Source organism: Cydia amplana, chromosome 7 (assembly GCF_948474715.1).
Source record: "Cydia amplana chromosome 7, ilCydAmpl1.1, whole genome shotgun sequence".
Taxonomy (NCBI): Eukaryota; Metazoa; Arthropoda; class Insecta; order Lepidoptera; family Tortricidae; genus Cydia; species Cydia amplana.
The window spans coordinates 11,890,169-11,914,469 of NC_086075.1; the positions used below are offsets into that span (position 1 = coordinate 11,890,169).

The window sequence follows — 24,301 nt, forward strand, 5'->3', positions numbered from 1 at the left end:
ATACACTTTTTTATCATAATTGTAATTAATTAATTATGATTTTAAAACAATAGTTGTTTCATAGAGCAACTGAACATTCCGTAGTAAAAGTATAATGTCACAAGAGTTTAATTACAGTTAGTAGAGAGCACGAAAACAATTTGGTCCGTCCGGGTCCGGCTATTAGATCGCACGGCGTACTCGCCGCCCGACGACGGCAATTAGCGACATGTGACGCCAACTTCTTATGAAACTGCTCTCCGATTAATAAAGGGGGTCGTAAAGCCAGGAAATTAGAAGGAAACAAAAGATATGGCGCGCCGCGCGAAAGTTGCGACGGAAGATATGGCCGCCGCGCTACTTTACCTTTTATTTCAATCAGATTCAGGTTAGGTACCTGAAATATATCTGTTTAAAATTTTGCTCGTCAAATCCCTCGACTATATCACTAGAATTTTGTACTAAAATCATATTGTTATGGTATACAGAATAACGATATATGAGTAGCTCTGTATTGTAACGAGTTGCTGTATGCGCCGTTATAATTATGAGTTAATTTTGACTATCGTGTATTCCCAGAAACATGTGTGCAGTTGTTTGTAACATTCCTCCTATAAATACAATATATAGAACAAGACATAAATTCGCTAAGAGTATGTAGCTCTACAGCTGCACATAAATATAGACGACAAGATGGAGGTTGGGATCGTAACCAGTTTAATTGGCGCAGCTAGTTACTCCGGTTCGAATTGACCGTGTACAATTTATCAATTTGGCCGATTCGTAATTGTATTGCAAAAAGTCGAGGAGTTTAGACTCCATCGGTGTTTGCAGAGATCGAGTTCTCGTGACATATTATTAAACTAGTCTATGCTTTTGTTTTTGTAACCAGTCAACAATCTTAATGAATGCCTTAAAAAATACTAATCCGCTAAAGGCATTGAAACCATATCGTAATTATTACTTAAATAGTCTCAGGCCGCAACGTTGTCTGCGTTCAATAAAGATTTCCGTGATAAACACTATCTCAGTTCTTCCCGAAACTCAAACTCCAACTCCATACCAAATTTCATTGAAATCGGTTCAGCGGTTTAAGCGTGAAGAGGTGATAATTAAACAGACAGAGACACCTACGCATTTTTAATGTTATATAGACGGGATCGCTTTTAACACTTCCAAATAAATCCATAAATATAGGTAGATCTAAATTGATTGTATGCAGCCCAAATGAAAACCTTTTTCTTTGCTTCCTATCCAAAACTAGGTTTATTTTTTTATATAAGAACAGTAGCAAAGAACTGTACCATTCCCTTCAATGTTTAAATGTGTGGCGATTCGGTATAGTAGGTTCGCACACCAGGGCACGGGGAAAGCGTGTATCGACGTAACTGGTCGCTAAGTAATTGCTCCCTCGTCCCTGGGGTACTCGCTCTAGCTTGTTTAGTGCCGTTGGCGAGCACTTTCTGTTCGCTGCTAACTAATAAGATTTCTTTATCCACTTTTCTACCCACTACTTGTTTGTTCTTCGTCTCCAAATCAGATTCATTCAGCTAATCTATCCTTAAATATATTATATGTAATATATGTTTAGTATTTATGTATGTAGCATGTATTTTATTTTATAATAATATTTATGTATTTTATTTACTTTTGGACATTTAGGTTAGTTTACTTTTAAAGTGTTACTGTACATTCCGTAAGTTTGTCTATCTAATTTGAATTCTCCCCTCATCTACTCGAAGGTTAGCTGGAAGAGATCCCTTACAGGGATAAGTTCGCCTATGTACCTTTATTTCTGTAAACATTATGTAAACCTGTGTTGTGTACAATAAAGTGATTACTACTACTACTACTACTAATCTATCTTTTCAGAAAGTGGAATAGTGGTCTCCCGGCTAATAAATATCTGCATTTTGCAAGCATTGCTGATATGCATGGGAATCTCTGGAAAATATGGAACTAGATGATATTTTTGAAGTAGGTTGCGTTTGTATTGGAAATTCCAGTTCTCTTCTGAGGTACGAAAATCAGTCCCTAGTTGTGGTTGATGCAAGAGGACCTAGACTGCTTATTCGATGTGACATACTCGTAATATACTGTATCATAGGAACTAACAAGGAGACCGTACACCTCACACATTATTGAATTTGTTTACACCCATTGACAGCAACCGATATATACTTGTCATAATTATAACTCATGGTTTAAGCTTCAACTAAGTTATCAATCAACAACTGTCTGTTACGCTCAATAGGTTCCTAATTGAGTATCCGTTTACGAGAACGATAACAGTCGTCACAATGAGACCCTGTATCGAATAAAAGGTGTCTTATATCCCTTCGTTGGCACCACGGCGTTAGGACTTATCGAATGAATGGACAAACTCGTTGGCCCCGATACATAAATTATAATGTTAATCCCGCAGACCAAATAATACTAGATACCTATCTGTAATAAACTACATAGAATTCTAATATAATTCATGCACCACTAGAGCAGATTTATTAAGCTAGAGTATTATTAATGACTCCGTCTGCGTTCCCCGTTGGCGGTTGATGGTGCAAAAAATAAATTGTGTTTATTTCGTGAATCTATGTCTAATTAATTTTAAATATCTGGTGTACTTGAATGCCAAACATGTTGTGTAATTAATAACCTATATCAAGTGTAGACTACTGTAGACGCTCCGACAATATTTCTTGATTCAAGTCTAGAAATAAAGTTATAAACTTCTTCACTAAGATTATGTAGTAGAAGTACCGCGTCTACACAACTTGACGCCGCATGTTTAAGGAGATTCACATAAGTTATATTCTGCACACAACTACATAAATAAACCAGGGGTATTTCGCCTTTAAAGCAAGTTCGAAGTGTGTTTTCTACAACATTCATTACTAGTTCTCACCTCACTGCATTCCTGCAACAAATGAAATCTATTATCACTGAAACTTCCACACCACGGGTTCTTTACCTGTCGTAACAATCGCGAACTCCGTCAAGGGAAGTTATAGTGTTATCTCAGACTTGAATAGGGAAACTTGTTCATTTAACAGGGAGTTCGTCGGTGGTGGCGCAAGAATTAGTTCAGTTTCGCACAGTGCCTCATGTTAAAGATATTAATTTAACGTTACATGTTTGATATTACGAACATTAAGTTCCGTATTTTATCGATCTTGTTCTTGAAAATTATAGATACAATACAATACAAAATATACAAATCCTCTTTATTGCACAACAATGGATGCATGGCACACATCACATAATACATGAAGACATATATGATACAGTATAGATATTTGTAGTTTTAAATGAATTTGTCACAGTGTAGCCCGGGAAGATAATGTTATTGATTTTAAGAATGTAGTGACATCACCTGGTATCGTTGGGTAGGTAACCCGCATCACACATAGTCATAATGTCGTTCTAACCGTTATTGATAACCCATTAAGAAACGTTAACAATATACTAAAGGAACGTTTATTTTATTACAATATTGGAATTTATCTAGAGTTCCTATGCTAGACATACTTTGAATACCTATAATTAATTGCGCCATATTTGTGGTGGCGGAGGCCTAATAATGTAACAATTAAAAGCATGTTTATTGCTTACGTACCTATATTCAGACCAAGGTGTTCGCGTGCGTATAAAGCACCTATTTATAAACATTACTTCAAGGGTTACACTGAGCTGAGTATTGATTCACCCAATCTTAGGTTAATCTTAGGCCTAAAACAGCTGAGAACAATATTAAAGCCTCGCAAAGGCCAGGGATTCAAATAATAACGAATATGTTAACTCAAGCTATAAGTTCAAATCGCTTGAGGATAAACTAAATTAAGGGCTCATTTAGACGGCGCGCGAACTCGTATACGATTTTAGTTACATTGCGGGCCATTGAGGTTACATGAATTCAACCGAACGATCAAAAGACGTAATGTAATGAAACTCGCATGCGAGTTCTCGCACCGTCTAAATGAGCCCTAACATTTGGTGGGTATTTTCAGCGAAAACACAACATGCCTATCATTTTTATAAATATCGAATATCGTTGGGTTATTTAATATTACGCATATTACTACTACATTAAACAGACAAGTTACTATCTGACCATTAAAACACAATGGTATGGATTAAATATTTAAGCCACCATGTAACTATGTTATCAGAGTCACGTTACAATAAACAAATAATTAAAAAATACATACGAGTATACTTGTCAATGTGATGGATTTTTATGGTGGCCTAGGATTTTGATTCGCGGGGTGTACTTGTAATAGGACACCCTCAGAACAGTGACCTAGGTGTTGAATAAAAGTAACCATTGACCGTACTAATAGTAGCCTGGCTTTGTGATTCTGTCCCGAGCTCCTGTCCCACTGACCCAGTGACACGCCGCTGGCAAAAACTGCCTGTTCTGTGCTACTGTACAAATAAACGCGAAAGGTTTAAATATTACAACCCCGGATGCAGCTCGAAGCTGTAAAAGCATGAAACATCATGTTTTGTGATACAATATGATCCTGTTTGTAATGCTAGTAATGTTTGTAGTGCTGTTTGTAGGTCCTGTTTGTATGTAAGGTGCGAGTACTACCGGATGACGAACATACACAAAATTATAGTTATTTTCAACTAGGAAACAAATCAATTTCCTTTCTTTATTATGTGACAACTGTTTCAGTTTATCATTTTGTTATTATTAAGTAATATATTTATCAGAGTAAATATTGGAATAACCCAAAGCGCGTAAGTATTTAAAATTGCTGAAATTAAAATGTCAAAATGCGGGAATACCGTTAAATTGCTATTCTAAGACGTTTTAAATTATAAATGAGTTAGTACGAGGCATTTACGTCTAAAATATATACTGCTATTTTTGCTCTTTAATATCTGCAAAACGACGAGAGCTTTGAATCAGAGGTAAAAACACCGGTACTTTTCTGGTACCAGTTTATAGTAATTAAAATATTTTTCTGTTTTGGAAACCGGTTTTGAGTTGTCGATAAAACATCAGTATAACCGTTATGTTATCCTTTTTTTTAAATTCCGGTGTCAAACAATGCTTGCAATGCTGAAGTGTTCTATGAATACCATTACCATTTATTACACATACTGGAGCTTAATGGTCTGCCATATGTTAATGATCCGCGATATAGTGAACATTTGAATACATAAGCCTACTATTTCGAGATGCTGTTTGTTTTTAATCACGTGGAATCATTTCGGCAGTATGTGGTTAAATTCTGAAGCCTCTGCTTAAACCACGAAAGAGATAATTTGTACAGCGGCCTTGACACAATTGATTATGATGCAACATACATGGCACAGATTCAGTGATCTCAATTTTTCTGCAATTTTGTTTACCTATGCTTTGTTTTCCGGTATGCCGCACGAGTGTGCCTTAATTAAGTACGAAGGGTCATATAAGTAGCACTGAGCCAGTGAGCCTTGCTGTTTGTAAATCATAAAGGGAGTTGATTGAGATCGGTACTGCCTGCTGTACTACTTCTATATAGTACAGTAATAAATGTCACTAGATTTATTTATTAGAATTATTAAAGAAACCCTTATCAGGTAGTTTTTTTAGTATGTTTTTAGTTTTAATTAGTATCTTTCGATTCCTTAGGAGCTAAATGTATATAGGTCATACTTTAGAGTTATCACATGCGAAAATCGGAAATCATGACGACATTTCTATTCTTATTGTCTTTAAAATTTGTTCATAAACCATGTATGACTGTTTGTCTCTGAATAAAAAATAAAATTAAAAAAAAACTGATTTTTATGCAATATTTCGCAAATACTGTCGTATTCCCTCCTCCTGAAGCTCGAATGTATACTATACGACTGTCAAACTTGCTGATGCTGACACAATAGCCGGACAGTCTGGTAACGCTAGCAGTCTAACATATGTGATGGATGTGAGATGTGACTAACTAGTAACTATGCTAGCGTATTTGATGGACTAAGATAAACTACCATGTTTTCAACTGTTATTCCACAGGTCTGCATTTCGCCACATATTGTTACCTACCTTTTGGATTTGCCGATGCTATTTCAGCTCAGCGAAAGTGCCAAAATAACTAGTAAACTAAGCAATTCCCTCAAACAGTATCCTCTAAGAAAACGCCACGCTGGCGTCGCTAGGGTAACATGTTGCGCATTTTATTTGCGTGCCAGCGCTAGGGAATCAATTCCAAATGGGACGTTAAATAAATCCACCGTCTCATGCTGCTGCCTCCGGATTGCATTCTGCAGCTGCGCGTAAATAATGTCGCATCGTGGACTACCATCCGCAGACGCCGCGTTTTGAAGCGTTTGCAAACACTGCAAAATCATCACATATATAGTGTACAGCGAGCTGCAAAATTGCATTTGACACACTATGAATGACACAATTTCATAAAGTGGCCATGTACTTTATAATAAGGGGCTGGGTGTACAAAGTACTAATCTAACGCTGCACCACAGACTACATATATACAGACGCTGCTATCCCATACATTCAAATGTGACCGCCTAAAAGCGCATCATTACTAGATGGCGTCAATGAAAATGCACTGTTGCCTATCATGGATACAAGATGGCGCTGTGTCACATCCAAATCATAGAATTCCTAACGACATCTATACGTCTTCATTGAAAGTTAGTAGACATATGTCGTTGCCAACGATTAGAAGTAATCAACAGATGTCGCTTTATAGCGTATTGAATAAATCATGAATCTAGTTTAAAACTGGATCAAGCATGAGGGGTGGAAGGAAATGACCGAACAGGATAGTCTTATGTATCTTTCAGTAGGAGTAAAGAGAGTTCGGGTACTTAAGGAGTACAGGGAGGGAAGGGAGAGGCAGGGTACAGAGAAATAGCGTAGCCAAACGGTATAACCATAAAGTAATTTCGGAAAACGATACTGTGGTGATGATAATATTTATATATTATAAGAATGCTACATAAGTCTTGCCGAAACTATTTAAACCGGCTGAAAATAAATACCTGTCATAATAATTTTGCGCATGCTACCATTGGTGCATGGCAAAAGGATTAGACATTACTACTGGCGTAAAGCTTTGGATTCCTCCGAAAACGGTGCCGTCATATTACGGCCGCTATATAGCGTTGACTGACGTCACTAGAACGTTGTCTATGTAAACAAGATGGCGCGGTTTCCTAGACGGCGTTACGTTACGTTGATTGTCAACGTAACGTAAGATGACGGCCGTCATGACCTTGTCGATAGTTTCGTGAACGTTTTATTAGACAGCGGTGACGCCATTTTGGAATAAATGACACGAGATTTGAATAAATGATTCCGTACTACGATTATTTTCCTCTTCTGATGATATTTCATCCTCAAAGTAAATTATAGATGATCAAGCAAATCTTGTCAGTAGGAAAAGGCGCGAAATTCAAATTTTCTATGGGACGTTATCGTATCGCGCCTACATTTTTCAAATTTGCCGCTTTGACCTTGGTGGATGACGGTGTGTTATGACGCCGTGGTACTTTCCACATGTCGCCACCGTAAAGACGACCGTCTTTTGCGGCCGCTATATGACGGCCGTCATATAACGGCACCGTTTTCGGAGGAATCCAAAGCTTAAGTCCGTCTATATGCCACCATGCCACTGGTACTTGAGCGTTTCTTTATATTTTTTAATCCAATTGCTCAAAAAGTTTAGTTTTTGTAGCTGCAAATTGTGCGTAAAGTTTGATTTTTTTACACTAGTGCTAAAAAGTAATCTGATTGATACATTTTAAATAAATGAGTATTATGCGAGACCCGCTTATAAATGACCCACCTGAACAACGCGCGATTGGGCATAAAGGAGTATTATTCGAGACCCAATAGTATTACTTGAACAACGCGCGACTGAATGAAGCTGACGTTCGTACAATACACTTTATATAAATGTAATTAATTAGATATATATCAATATAATGAAATAAAAAAAGATTCATGTTTTTTTACATATAGCTGGTCAACCAAATCTTGTCAGTAAAATAAAGGCGCGAAATTCAAATTTTCTATGGGACGATTTCCTTTCGCGCCTACATTTTTCAAATTTGCCGCCTTTTTCTACTGTCAAGATCTGGTTGACCATGTATAATTATATGTTCTGAAAATTAATTTTATTAATTTTAATAATACAATTTCTCTTCAATTGGCATAATGCTGACAACAGTGACAACAGAATCCACATTGAAAAGTAAAACTTTTTTTATTCCCTTCCCGCCTTTTTTATTCAACATTTAAAGTGATTTATGTTTGTAAGTAATTGCCAAGAAAGCATAAGTTATTAAATAAAAATGAGTGATTCAGACGATTTTGGAGTTAATTTAACGCCACCAGATATCAAAGCAAAGGCATCCGTTGTAAGTGACAGGGCTATAACCGCGAAAATCGAATTTCGCAAATTGCGGGCATTTTTCTCTGTCACTCTAATTACGCCTGCATTGGAGTAAAAGAGAAAGATCCCCGCAATTTGCGAATTTCGGTTTTGGCGGTAGCCCCTCAGTATATTACCGGAAAAATCGAAAGCTCGGTACTCGTGCAAAATGACATACTTCTCGCACTTATATCGAAAACTACTATTTTTTGCCATTTTTTATATTGTGTACTTTTTTGCCACTTTTGTGTTATTTGTACTCAAATTCACGAGCTCTTTCGATCCTAATGAGATAAAATACCTCAATTCATGCTCAATTCACTCTTATCGTGCCTTCTAAAAATTTACGATACAAGTTGCATTGCAATAACTATAAAAAAGTAACTGATTTGACTAGTACGAAAATACCCTATTGTAACAATACAATGCGACGTTGTCGAGTTAAACTGGACTCGCTTCGCAGTAACTCATAGCAGTTTGGCAACGTCGCGTCGTGCTTTTATTTTTAAGCAACAGATTTGTACATGATTTGTACCATCTTAGTACCTATACATACAAAGATATGTTTTCATAACGTTCCTTTTCAACTTCTCCCATGGCAAAACCCGTACCTATCAAACCTGAAATTATTACACAAAAGCATTTAATGTTTGTTTTAATAAACTTTTTCTGTTATAATTAGAATAAATATATCTAATTTTGCGTATATTGACCAGGCAGGTGTTTGTATCACTAATTATGTGACCTATAAGTATAGACAGACAACAGCGTGCACAGAAACGTCAAAAACGGCATCAAGAGCATCAAGTAATGATTATTGCTATTTTAAAATTAGTCCCCTACTTCAGGGTAATGTTATACGCCTGTTCCTTAAAAAAGCAGAAATGGACACTGAGGCATAATTATCATTATTTTGGAATTTAAGTACTATATAATATTATTTGTAGTCTTTTGGAATATCATATTTTATTTGAACTAATAATATTGTATAATAATAAATCATAAAAGCTCTATTTAGGGACAAGAAAGAACTTTCAACGGCAACACTAAAAATTAACTGTCAAGTAGTCAAGTCGCCACAAAGCGGCACCGCGTTTGTTGCCTTTGCTTTGTTTCTGTTTATACAAACTTTTTAATTTCATATTATAGCTTCATTTGAAATATAGTACAAGTACGTGAATAGAATACCTAGACGTGTCTTGCTTGGTGCAGTTGCGTAGGTATGCTAAAAGGAACGTTGGAAGACCGATGTGGCGCTTTAAAGACTGTGCTAAGCGTGATATGTGCCCAAAATATGGGAGGTCGTGCCGCTCACGCATCGGCCTCCACAGTCACCAAACCCGTTGTCTAAACAGCAATGCATAAATCGTCTGCAATAGACGGAAAGACCTGTGATGATGACGTGAATTGCCGATGTAGTAACGGAACACTACTCATCGTAAGATCTACATATGAATCTGACAGTGTCTACTGTTTGCCAATAAATGATAAAAAATTAACACTTCAGGTAAGTTTGTTTTGAATACAAAGGTTAATTAAATAATTTATCACCACACCAACTGGTAAAGGCCCCCTTGATTGTTCAAATACTAATGAGAAAACTAAATTTACTTTTAAATGATGATTTTGAATTATAAATTCTTTATAATGTTCATGTGGATTTGATTTTTTTGGTATTTTATAGTTGGTATTTTCCCTGCTTTGGCATGGTGATAAATTCTGTGTTTCATTAGGTGGCAATGTTTGTTTAACCCTCGTGCCTTGAATTCTCACAACGCTCAAGATTCCACTTCTCGAACCACTCGCTACGCTCATAGTTCAAATCTTCTGCTTGCTCTGGAATCAACATTAGCATGAGCGGTTAAACAACTGCTTTGCCCCCTTGCCCACTAATAACTATTGTCAAGTTTTATTTTAACCCCCCATGCTAATATTGATACCCGAGCAAGCGAAAGATTCCAAAGTATTTAGAGTTAGAGCAAGAAAATTCTGCAGCGATTTTGATAGCCCACGCAGTGCATCTGTTATTGATACATCATAATTTCAAAGACGTTGGACATTTAAAATAACACATGTACTGCGCAGGCGATCAATATCGCTGCAGACTTTTCTTGGTCTAAATCTATACAATGGTTAGTGTTTGCCACTTAATGCAAGTGAAAGTAAGCAAATGTATGTAATCAATTTGCAAACAGACTCCAATGTGAAGGCAATGTGACTTTATTGTGATATTATTACATTTTATATATAAAAAATATGTTTCTGATTTCAGGACCCAGCCTCTAGCCACTAGAAGTTACAATGTACTCGTATGCAACAAGAGAGTGAAGATGAAATAGTCAATGCATCTCTGTACAGTCGCCATCAGATATATCGGAACGGCCAAGGTGTTCACAATATCTGAACGCGCACTCTAACGCCCTGACAATAGAGGCGTGTTCAGATATTTGTGAGCGCCTTGGCCGCTCCGATATATCTGATGGCGACTGTACCACAAGTAAAATATTTTGAATGGAAGATGGTTGAGATTGATTCCTGTTTCAACGGACAGACACATGCTATGAAGATTCTCTTAAAAATAATAAAATACAATTAATAAATTCAATGTTTAACATGATAGTGACTTTATTTTGTCTACCCACTAACAACCAATTTGTTCAATGCTGGCGGGCAATGGGGCGGTAAACTTAAATATTTGATGTGGTATGAAGCTAAATGTTTTGAACATAATGGCAAGCCACTAAAAAGTTTTAATCCTAGATTAGCCATTAAACTGTGGCTACCAGTCTGATTTGTTAATTGTTATATAAGTACAGTCAGCGTCATATAGTAGGTAGCATCCAAAGTATTCAAATAGTTCGGTACACCATATTATTTGTATGGCGAACTGAACTATTTGAATACTTTGGATGCGACCTACTATACGACGCTGACTGTACTTAATTTAAACATATATAAATTGTATATTATTTCTACGGCCTCCTAGCTAGTCAGTAGTGACAGTGACCCTGTTCTGCCTATGAAGTAGGAGGTCCTGGGTTCAAATCCTCATAGGACATTTATTTGTTTTTTAATTGTGTGTGTATATATTAATGGTCTATATCTATTCCCATCTGCGGGCCTACCGCGAACCACGTTCGACGTGTTTCCTCCCTGTCACACTTACGTACGAATTGACAAGTGCGACAGGGAGACAACACTTCGAACGTGGTTCGCGGTAGGCCCTCAGTCCACACCTCTTGTATGGCGGCGGGGACAAATGGGCCACCACCATGGGACACCATATTAATACACTTTTAGGTGGATCCGAACCTAGGACTTCCAGCTTTTATATGATCACAAAATATAAGATATGTATGTATTTACATTTACACATTGTATTATTGCTCTCATACATATAGGGATATTTTTTTAAATGTCGGATGTCTCTTCTCTTTTGAGCATGAATAGAAGCAGGGGATAACTGACAGAACGGGATAGTCTTATGTATCTTTCAGTAGGAGTAGCAGCGAAAGCGCTATTATTGTTTGTCCTTGTCACAGTCTCACATCTTGTTTTATTCCCCACCGTAAATTGACCACCGTGATTGGTCGAATTCATTGGTTGCCCACCATAACAAATAAATTCGACCAATCATAGCGGCGCAATGCGACGCTATGATTGGTCGAATTTATATGTTTTGTCCCTCACGGAGGCACGCGTAGACCACTTCTATAGGATGCTACCTTCTATGCTTTTGAGCAAGTTTTTGTCACCTGCCCTGCTATTCAAACTGCTCAAGAATTTACAATGTTTTGTTACCAAGTAGGTCGCTTAGTAACAATGATATGAAGCAATGTCGTGACAACAACTGTCCTAAAATATATGTATAGCTATATGAGGACAATTTTGCAATGCGTAAGGTTAAGTAAATTAATATACAAACAGCAACACTCCTAACTGTACATCGGTACAGTTAACACTTAACAGTGTGGGTGATGATACCATGTAGGTTTAATATATTTTAATTATTATCACGTTTCTAAGAACAATAGTACATTATTGTCGAGGTTCGGAAGTAGCTACTTGCAGGCTGAGGATTCGTTTTAAACGGACGACCTTGGGAGTCCGTTTAATTGAATCCGAAGCCAGCAAGTAGCCTTCCAGCCGAGTCATATATAGTGCTTTTCTCAAAAATGGTGCAAGAAATAGAAATATTTTACAGAAGCAACGTTCTAATTTTCACAGAGAAAAGTAAAACCATTAAAAAGATTTGCTTGCCGCCTTTAAAAAAAATTGAAGTGTATTTTTCTGCTGAAAATACGCCAACGTATTTGAGACACCTAAATAGTCGCGGTACCAACATTATAATAATAATAAGTGCTGATCATCTGTTTGGCTGTTTAATGGACCTATGCATGCATTTGATAAGGCCATTTAAAGTTTTAAAAAGTTTGGAACTCTGATTTAAACTTTCACGATTTTTACACATTATTAAATTATACAACGGGACTTAATCGCGTATCTAAGTTTTAAGGTTTCGAAACGTCGGAGGTAAATCTTAAAACTTAGATACGCGATTAAGTCCCGTTGTATAATTTAATAAAGTTTGGAACTCGTTTAATAATGGAATTTGTATGCAACATTGCAGTCCCGAAATCGAGACTGCAATGTTTTTAATTTTTAGAATGACCATAAACTACACACTTCGCGACCTATTGTTTAACCGGCAACGTCGACTTTGCCGTCCATTTTTGAGATAAATTATATTATTACTTAATAATGTTGATATGATCATAAAGTATGAGGATTTACTACAGTGACATCTATTGATAGTCTTTCTCAAACAATCGAGCTATTTAGTGTGTTACAACGGCAAGAAACTAACTGTCTAGTAATGCGATAGATGGCGCTTAGAATAGTTCATGCCATTATTTATTAATTTTTTTCTGCGTCGATTTACTATGTGTAAATGGATGTTTTAAAAGGTTTTTGTTGTAATATGCTAAATAAATTAGAACTATACATGTTAATTTAAAAATTGGCAAGATTTGAAATAACACAAATATATATTTAGGCCCAATGGTGCTCTGAGTGACATCTCTTGAATTTTTGTGGAACTAAGCGAGGCTTGTATGGGCCGACTACTCTATACTATACTTACTTTATGGCTGCACTAACTTGACAGCGCCACTATAAAGGCTTCGTCACACAGGCGCGTTTTCCGGGCGGGGCGTGCGCGTTTTATATGTAAAAGCCGCGCGCCCCGCTCACGCCCCGCCCGGAAAACGCGCCTACATATATGACGAAATTAACCGTCATTCTTTCATATAAATTTGACGCCTATGGTGTGGTCTAATATTCACATTTGTACCCGCGAAGCACAGATGGGAATAGGTGTTTTTATGTACCTAAATCATTCCCATTTGTCCCCGCCTCATGTATGGCGGCGGTCACGTGGGGCGGGAACAAATGGGAATACATCTATGGTGACGCTACTCTTTCCTCTCGCCTGCCAAGTCTATCGGTCTATACAGATACAGAGTTAGCTTAGGCAAATACTAGACGCTCTTCTTGTAAAACACTAAGCCGCCGCCACCTTAACTAGACAATCTTACTCTAATGTCCACATATAAGCCAATATTTTAAATTAACGTTTAACAATACTGTTGCTCACTCTCATTCTCATTTAAGTGCGCTAATATGAGATGACATCGAGTCATTATTGTTGGTCTAGTAGTCGAGTGATCTGTGTCGCAGCTACCTCAAGCACCCGCTCCGTCTTAACTGCGAGGTCTACTTAAATCTTTGTCTCGCGGATTGTAGGGGTGTCAGGGGTGTGAACTGTGCTACATTTAACCTTAACCCATGTTTCCTGAACACATTAATATTTTCTCTTGACACATCTATGCTTAGCTATAAGTCTACAACCTACTAAATTTATAATTCATAAAAATACTAGATCCGATATTGTCCATCCAGGGAATTGCTCTTAAATTCATAATTCTTTAGCTTTTATTAATTGACGTTGACATCATGTAACATACACACTTTTAAATACTTTTTTGGTCTAATAACTAATAACCGATTTTGTTCTTCTTGAAAATTTTAAATGTGGAAGTTAACGTCTCAGACGGTCTAGCATGAGTTGCGTTCTCGCGCGCGTCTCCATATACATCAAGCGCGACTTCAAATATGGACTCGCGCGCGAGAACGCAACTTATGCTAGACCGCCTGATGTATCTATTCACTTCACCATCTTATATACCTATAACTGTACTAAACATCCTTCTGGGCTGTTTATATCTATCCGTCCTATCCCTTAGATTAATCAATATTCATGGGTGTTATTCCTCTTGAAGTTTCCCAGGAAGGTTGTGGCTCGACTTCGGGAATATTCGGGATGCAATTGGCGTTCTCTGCTATGACACTTCGTCGGACCCTTTGGGAATAACAATTCCCCTTCGAGTTCCGTCGAGGCTAGTTGAGGCTTAAGCGTTGGCGTGTGACGAATATTCCACGCTTATTATTGTATTAATTTAACGCTCTAACGCCCACTAATATCGAAATAATTAACATTTTAACCGTAGGTATAGTGAAGGAAATCTAAATAACTTATTAGTACTTACCGTCATGTCATTAAATAACAAAAATTATTTAGACGCGAGCCAGTTGTGGACAACTTGGACAAGCAGATATATTTTTATAGTAACATGAAATTGTATAGCGTTTTAGTCCTATTCTTACTAAAGGAAATTTCTTTAAATTACAAAAATAGCTAAAAAAAACATCAAATACCTTCTATCTAATCTGTCCTTTATATCTAATATAGGTACAAAAGGCGTCTGTTATCGTCTTAGCATGCTTAGATCTTTAAAACTACGCAACGGATTTTGATGCGGTTTTTTTAAATAAAACAGTGATTTAAGAGAAAGGTTTATGTATAATTTGTTAACCCGTGCGTGCGTGCGAAATAAGTAAATCTAATTTCCCGTTTCGGAGTTAGTATTCCATTTCAAGGGCCACGGGTCTATTGTCTTAGCGAATGTCATTGAAGTTTCTCCAAGAGTTTATAATTAACGTAACGAAAAAAAAAACAGTCCGCTAAATCGAACGGTGCTCAATTGTCTTTTAATCAAACTGCAAGTTGGACACGCCGGGGTGAAGCGAGTTGCACAGTAGGTACCAACTTGATACTTAGTACCAGTAAGTCGTAAGTCTCAGTAATTAACATGCTCATATGACGTTGTTTGTTAACGACACGTACGCTACACACACGTATTAAATAGGTCGTAAGTACTATGAATATTGCTATGTTGTACATAAGACATTTGAGTTAGACGCTTCGGATGTTGTCGCACTTGTCGCCCTATATTGCTACCGCTAACCGAGGCAATCGTACTCAGGCTATACCTAAGGGTAACATTCCGTTTCTGACCGCAGCTGCACTACTGGTACTGAACGCGTCGGCGTTATTACTGTCAATTTCCATAGTAAAATGAACAGTAGTGCAGCTGTTGTTGGAAATGGACTGTCACCTTAAGTGTAATTTCCGATGTAAATCTCGAGTTTGTACTTAGACTGGTTCGCTCGGAAAGCATTGAAAATAACATTTCACGGCGATAAGCGGCATCTTGCTACTACGCTGCACCTAAACTCCTTAACTGTATTTAGTCGACGTGCCAAGCCACTGCGTCTGTTTGTCCTTGCTTGCCGAATTTGCAATTCGTCGTCTGACTCAAGATTGCATTAACGGCGATAACTACTGTTTCTGGATCTGGGGGCACGGCAGTGCCCCCGCCAAGTCGAGCGCGAAGCAAACACTGCCGTACCATCCTTTACTGGAACCATTTCGCCGCATTTTCAGGCCCCTATTTGAGAACCTCTGGATAAGACCAGAACGCAGAAATTTTCGTCATCCAGTAAGCTATAATCACATACTTAAAATCCAAAACTTCAAGTCTGTAGGTTTTTATACGTATTACAAATTAAAGATATCTTATTGATACGGTTTTAACACCCCCTGGCACTGATTAAAATAACCGACTTGATTTCACATTACATCTCAAAACTTTTTTGTAGTAAAAGCGTTGCGAGACTTGCACCTTTTTACATGTAATGTTTTTGATGGGATATCTATTTACGCGTTCGACTATAACTTCTACAATACGAAACATATGCCTATATACCGGTATTCCTGCTCAGATGAGTTATTTGTTTTACAACTTAGCCAACATAAGGAAACCACTCAAGATTTGTAACCGATTACTGTGCTCCACATGTGCTTAAAATGCAACTTTCTCACCAGTTTTTGAACAATCAAGAGAGCCGTAAAGGCCCGGTGGCCAATTTTTTGTACCTGGTGTGGTGAAATAAATTGTCTTGGTGCTTAGAAGTAGCAAAAACTCAACATGACAGCTGCCAGTGTCTGTTTACAAAATTTTATAATGAAAGACAGTTTTTTATTAATTTGGTAGAAAACATATGACATGGAATGCCATATATTTGTTCAATTATAAAACATAATGAAGCACAGCTCACAGTCAGAGATGGAGCTTTATGGCTGCAGCGTAGTGGTGACCAGGCTTCATAATACATAACTATCTACCTATGATCGCTTTGTTCGCTTACGTGCTAAATCCTGAAAGCGACAGCGTAATTTGGTAATACATTATAGTATTCAATCAACCGGTAACTATGTCTTTCATTAGAAGTAAAGTCTGAAGAAATTTACGTTTATTACCAGTAATTGTAGAATATTTAAATAATTATATAATTTTCAGGGGACTTTCGTTACGCTTTCAACTTACAAAATCGGCAACGAAATCGTTATTAGGCAATCTGAGTGGAATTTGAAGCGGGCGGCTCGAATTTAGATTTGTGGTGCTCAATTGGCCTACTTAAAGAAAAAATGTGTTCCATGTTCAATTCCAGGACTATTTATTTTCCATCAAAATTAAATTGAAACTCGTGTTTTCCCCCAGTACCTAATAACTATGTAACTGAGTCGGAATGTTTTTTAAATCTACTTTGTCTGTGGCATCCCTTTTGTTCTACTTTCATTCTTAATTTAGGAAAGAAAAAATCTAGTTAAGATTAAAAGCTTTCGCGTAGCCTTTTTGCGCGGGTGTTTTTGTTTGTTGTTATCGTACCTGTTGTTGTCTTAAAAATTAAAAACGTGAGCAATGCCTTCCTCGCGTGCTTGCTGAATGTCAACGAAGTCGGTGTTCCAGTTCAGATTGTTTTGCCTTAAGCCTTTCAACTGGGCCTCATGGACTGCCAGTGACACGTTTCGAGCGAGTTTAGCTTTAGTTTTGCTCTACGAGTGGGACATGTTATTGGGAGTATGCATGTGTGCAAAGGAATGAAGGATTTGCATTCATTTATGGGTCGGTATCGGTATATGTGCAGTTATCGGCGTTGACTATGGTTTTTAGAGCCCGAAAAAAAACTAAGTTTATTTCGTTGTTTTTCGTTATATTTGAAATATAATGAGAAAGCAAATGCCACTGTACATACCATGTAGCAATCTGAACGGATCTTTATGTGTATAATGAATGACGTTGTTTCATCTTTTTATCACAAACGTTTAGTTGTAATATTGGCGAAAGACTTTCGTTATAATATTAAGAACAATTAATAAAATGGTTTCGCCGTGAAATACATAAACATCACTACCTACTCGATTCTTATATTATCCTCTCCTCAGTTTTCTCGTTGGTTCATTTTGCAAGATTAATCTAGCTGAGCTTGTTCGTAGATGATATTTAAAGTCACTTGCCCAATTCTAATTAAAAATAAGTAGGTAATTGAAAAAATACTCTTAATAATATCAGATGAAATTTAAAATGAGGGTATTTAAAGCTGATTGATAGCTGATATTAATTCAATAAGTATTGAAACTACATAGCTTACACAAAGAAGTCGACTTTTAAAATGGATTTAAATATATAAATAATAAAGATAAAACAAAGTGAACAGTCAGCAGCAGAAATAGCTATTATTATTTAAAGAGAATAGAGCGTTGCGCTGCATACACGGAGCACAAAGTCATCAAGGCGTCTCGAATGTCTGAAACAGTGGAAAAATAACGAGTACCTTTGCCTAATGTTTTCCCCTTTTGTTGCAGCAACCCGTCGCGAACTAAGTGAATACATCACATACTACGAGCCGCTCGACTACGACGCGAGCGACTTGCACGAGCAGCACACGCGCGCGCGGCGCTCCACAGACGCGCCCGCTGACTTGCGGCTCAAGTTCCGCGCGCACGGCCGGCGGTTCCACCTGCGGCTCCGGCGCGACCTGTCCGCCTTCCACGAGGACCTGCAGGTTAGTACACACACTACGAGCGACGAGCGCTCCACGGACGCATCCGCTGATCTGCGGCTCAAGATCCGCGCGCCCGATAGATTAGGTACTACCACAATGTAACACACATAAATAAAACATCTCATCCGCCGAAAAACCCAAGACATTAATAGTTGATTAAGTATACTAGATCATAATAAAATAAGTGCGCTTTGTAGATGAACATCTACTCACAATTCATTAATTCTTTAGATGAGTTTTCAGGAGTTCGTACGCGATAACTCATCCTAAGCTGGCAAATTACTCTGTGAAAAGTCCTGAGTTACTGCATATAGTGCATAAGACGTTTTAACGATTTGCATTTCTTTACAGCTGATGATACTCGCTCTTCAAGAATGTAGATAATGTTATTAGCCTTATTATGCTTTACCTACAGGATGTATATATAGGACAGAACAGAGCTGTAATACTAAATTGAAAATAGTTTTGGAAATTGTTCCTCTACACGATATTGCGGCCGCTTGGCTGCTACCGTAAATAATTTTAATGAATTTTCCGTTGTTTCAGGTGGAGGGCTCACAGGGGCAAATACACAATGTCGACACGTCGCACATATATCACGGGGAATTGGCTGGTAAGCATAAAATATTCTGTTATAAAACAATAAAACAAGCAACGTCCTTGATGAGAGATTATGTGGAGTGGCGCAAATTAATAACTTCCCTTTAGGTACGACATAATATATTATAATATTCGTCTCTTTGCTTTCAGTTTTTTGAAGAGGGCTTAAACTGTGTTTGTTCCGTCTTTTAAATACGAGTATATTTAGAATTTGCACGCTAACAAACATTGGTTCTTAGAAACCCATTATAAATGATAAAATAATATATGTATTCATTTCACTGTAAAGCAATTTCGAATATTTAAGTAAACGATAACATACGTAAACTTCAACCGAATATTTTTAACTTTAACTAAATGATCTGGAGAACATTCTGTAAGTATTTGTAACTTGTCCGCAACTCTATCAACGGAAACTTTATGTGGGAACCATTGTCTCGAAGTACATACACCGCGTATTATGATACCCCACTCGTGACAATGAGTACAATTAAAATAACTCGTGCAGTACCTAGTGCAGATCGTAAAGTCGCCGACAAGGAGTCGAAGTTTGTAGGTGGCGTGCGGTGGTCGGGCGCAGCACCCATTGTGAGGAGAACACTGCGAACACCGACGTTATCTAGAGCTCAGATATAACGCCATTGTTTGACTCGCCCCCAGAGAAAATTTAATAAGTCCCGCTCCGAGCACGTCGCTCGCGATTGTGTTTCTCTTTAATCAAACAGGAGTCAAACACCGCTCGCATCGCATCTGCCCGTCCCGTGTTACGTGTATAATTGAGCGGGCCGATCTCTCGTTTCGAACATTAATAATGACTGGAGAGCACTAAAACATATTTCTTTTTGCAATTACTGTCGGGATGGCGTCAAAGTCCCGGCTAATTGGGAGCTTTCCGAGCTTTCGGCGGCCACTCGACTTTTAATGTCGGCGAACGGACGGAGCCGTGCGGCAGAGCTCCCGCCCCGCAAGCTTACCTTTGCTACCTACAGACAGTACAGATGCTATGTAAATAATTACTCCGTCAGAAAATTTCTCCGACATTGTCCTCATTCCGAAATGTAAATCAAATTCTTTAAAGGAATTCAAAATATTTCAAATTTCTGAACAAAATTGAAGGTAAAGTTTACCGTGTAGGTACGAAATATCTTGTGAAATTATGTAAATAACGGTTACACTCATCCCTTGCAAGGCATGCGAGCCGTACACGTATAATTAGATATTGATTTGGGCCCCCATCGTGCCAGCGATTGCTGAATGCTCGTCGATAACTTGATAACCGTTTGACTGTTGTCACGGTCTCATGGACATAACATACGTAGGTACATTCATTACATATAGGGGTGCTTCCTTTTGTGTGTGCTTGTGTTATTCATTCGAGCGAAGACTACAACCATAATTTGGTTATCGTTTCCCTTGGGTTCGAAAGAGTTCGTGTTTACAAGTATAGCCGCAGCATCGCACCGGTGTGGTTATGATCGCGAAAGTTTGGAACAGTGCGAATGGATAAACTTGTGCGGAGGGCGTAGCGGCATCGATCGGAGTTCGTCGCCCTACTTACACCGGCTCTATGCACTTTGCTACCGAGTTGCGATTATGCATACAGGCCCTACCAGTCGTTGTCGCTTTCAACGCAGATGTGTTGTGTCCGAATGGGACCGTTATCAAAGCTCGGATACTTGAACGTTTTGGGGCGAGCACAATCTCGCTTATGTCTACCGACGGAGCTGCGAGTCGCAACCCATTAATTATTCTTCTTAACAGGAGCACACGTCAATTCTGTGGCAACGTTTTGAATTATCTGGAGACATTTTCTTTTATCGTCACAATATAGCCAGCCAAAAAGAAAAACAAATAATGTCCTATTCGTTTCTACTATTCTACTATTAGATCTAATAGCTACAAAATTACAAAGGAAATGCATACATAATAGTTATTTTCGATACAAGTGCGAAAAAGAGGAAATTCGAAACGAGTGGCGATAAATTAAAACACGACCGAAGGGAGTGTTTTAAATCGACACGAGTTGCGAATTACCTATTCGCACGTGTATCGAACAACGTTTTACAGTACATATGGCACTTTAAAGTTTCGACATCGCACGAAAAGTGCTATTTTACGCACTAGTGCGGAAAAGTAGCCCCATATGTACTGTAAAATATGTATGAGCGGACGATCGCTTCCTTCTCGATAAAAATTACCTGTTTCTGGGGCAGGGGCTTGAACTCATATATGGACATTATTGGTTTTGTCGTCTAAGCAGTTTTATAAATATTGTTATTTTACCGAAGTAAAGTTTCAAATTTCATTTTATTAGTACACTTTCATTAAAATTACCAATCTGATTGCCTAACTTGTCATATTATGCTATCGTTAGTTATAGGCAGGGGTCGGACAAAAAGTGCGGATGACGTCAAACCACTTATAGGATGATTTCAAATAGTATTTTTGATTTTCATAAACAATTATCACTTATCATTTATCAACCTCTTTATTAAACGATATCGCCACTTGAAATGAGTAAGTACGTTTTTGACTGACACATTGTCAATCAGATGAACAATAAATTGACTTCGTTATTGTTTAGCTATTGTATCTTCACGATTATATTTAGCTTAAATTTAGCTATAAAAGTATAATAACATCAAATTATCTTTTTTTATTTTTACTAATCTTACCTACTGTTCCCACTTTTGACTATTAAACCTAGTTCTAACTAATTTCAAATAATTATACCTTATGGTAACAAGTTTCGTGAAATTTATTTTATTCACTACATCACCCTACCACCTGTATTATTAATTCCATGGATTTATTTACGATTATTTTGTTACTTCATTAATACTACTTTGTTACTACATGTCACACGGATGTTTAAATACAAACTCAAACATCATCCTGTGTGCAAGATTACGTCATTTTTACGTCATCCGCACTTTTTGTCCGACCCCTGGTTATAGGTAGGTATTCTGTGATATTTTTTATTACCCCCGACTAGGGTTTGCACGACGGATTTGAAATGTATGGGAAGATCCGCAGATCCGGATCCAGATCCGGATAATTTCATACATTTCAAATCCGGATTGCAAACCCTACCCCCGACAAAACAGAGACATCCTAATACTCGAATGCATTTAGGGTGAGCGGCTGTTTGTTGGTTAGAGTGTTTGGGCACAAAAATTAATGTTTTTTTTTAATTTATTGAGAAACAAACAGTCATTCATTAACATTAAGCAATAGATTGAGCACCTATAGTTTCCTTAATTAACATATCAAAAATACGTAGCCAATGCACCATTAAATACAACAAGAAAAATCGTTAAATGCAAAATGTTTTTTACAATGCTTTAAACAAATAGCTGTGAGCTTGTCTACATGAAGTTTAAGTGATTAACATCTAGAAAGAAAAGTAAATTACAAAATTTAAGGTAAATAAACAGGCAAACATTACATTACATATACCTTAATTATTAAAAAAAATCATGAATGAATGAATGAATATATTTATTTCGTGTAACACATGGACACATTTTTATTAGTAGAGCTTACAAGCTAGGGGGTTAGTAGGTACAAAAAATGTTTCTTAGATAGGTTACTAATTCACTAAATAGCGCTGTCGGGGGTTTTTATATTTATATACAATTCAGAGTTAAATACCAATTTGTGTTTGGGCCAGTAAATATTTACATATTTGTTATCAGTACGAACAAATAACTTAATTTTTTTATTTCAAGTACCTATACGTTGAAACGAGTTCCTATTGATTGAATATGTATTCGCCTTCATGAATCCATTGAAAAGTATGTATTGTAATATCTTCATGGATTAATGGAAGCATATTTTCCAACAAGTAATAAAATACTCTATGATAAATAAAATACGCCCGTCCCGCAATGTACGGGAATTTTTCTGCCACCACAGCTCTTAAATTCTACTGAAAACATTTTAGGTGCCCTGCGGTTTACGAAAGCATTTCGCTTCTCCTCCCTATTTACTTTTCGAGCCTTTGTAATTTTTCGTGGTTTCAGACATGCAGGATTTTCAAGACCTACATACCTATGTTTTGTTTTGTGAAAGGTTTACGAGTGTACGAGCCTTCATGTGTGACACGCGCCTAAAGTCCTAAACCATAATTTGTAGTATTTAATCTAACCTTTTTGAAAGAGCTGTACCTATTGCTTACGTTATTATCAGCCCGCTACTAATTATATGATTAAATAAAATTGACAAGATTTTTAAAAGTTATTTCATTGTGGGGTGCATGGATAGTTTGTACCTACATGGTTTCAGGACATCGCACATCGCACCGTTAGGAAAAAGCTACTGATTTGTTAAGTTTATTAGGTCTGGCTGCACCAAAAAATACAGTAAACTCAACATGTCAAACAAACTTTTTGTTTGATCTGTTTGAGTATGCGGATGCATGCAGTCAAACTAATCATATTGTCAGAGCAAAACAAATGCACCTAGCCACAATGAGCTGTATTGGTTTAGTTGCGTGACTAAATTCCGCTATGGGGGGAATATTTCACACGGTAACCCTCTGCTCTGGCGTTGATAAACTGGACGGACAACATTTGAATTTGCACAAAAACATAACGGCTTTATCTATCTATCAGGTGATCAAGGTAGAAAGCTTTTCCCGAAATATGCCTTAACCCTTATGGCTCCTCTACACGATGGTCCAGCGCCGGCCACTCCAAGGGACGCAGCCATGCGGCAGAATGAGATAGCAATATCACTTGCTCCCTCTAACGCATAAATGCGTCCCTTGGAGTGGCCGGCGCTGGCCCATCGTGTAGAGGAGCCATTAGGCATATAAGTAACATTGACGTTTCGATGAATATATATAACGATATAATTCTATACTACACCCTTCACCCTTCAAAATCGGTGCTCGACATTATCAGGATTAGAAAAAGGAACTGTATAGTAATGTCTCTTGAAGTCGATTTCCGGATTATAAATAGGTACCTAATGATGATGCTGCATAGTGATTAGCAAGGTGTGACATTTTGTCGTATTTT

The 24,301-nt window shown here is 37.5% G+C and overlaps 1 protein-coding gene across 1 annotated transcript in view; it reads left to right on the top strand.

Moving 5' to 3' along the window:
* LOC134649660 (disintegrin and metalloproteinase domain-containing protein 10) overlaps positions 1 to 24,301 on the top strand; it is an 81,485-nt gene that overhangs the window by 23,073 nt on the left and 34,111 nt on the right. The window contains exons 2-3 of the mRNA XM_063504498.1: positions 18,478 to 18,677; positions 19,224 to 19,290. Coding sequence (XP_063360568.1) covers positions 18,478 to 18,677; positions 19,224 to 19,290 — 267 coding nt within the window. The remainder of the gene's footprint in view (positions 1 to 18,477; positions 18,678 to 19,223; positions 19,291 to 24,301) is intronic.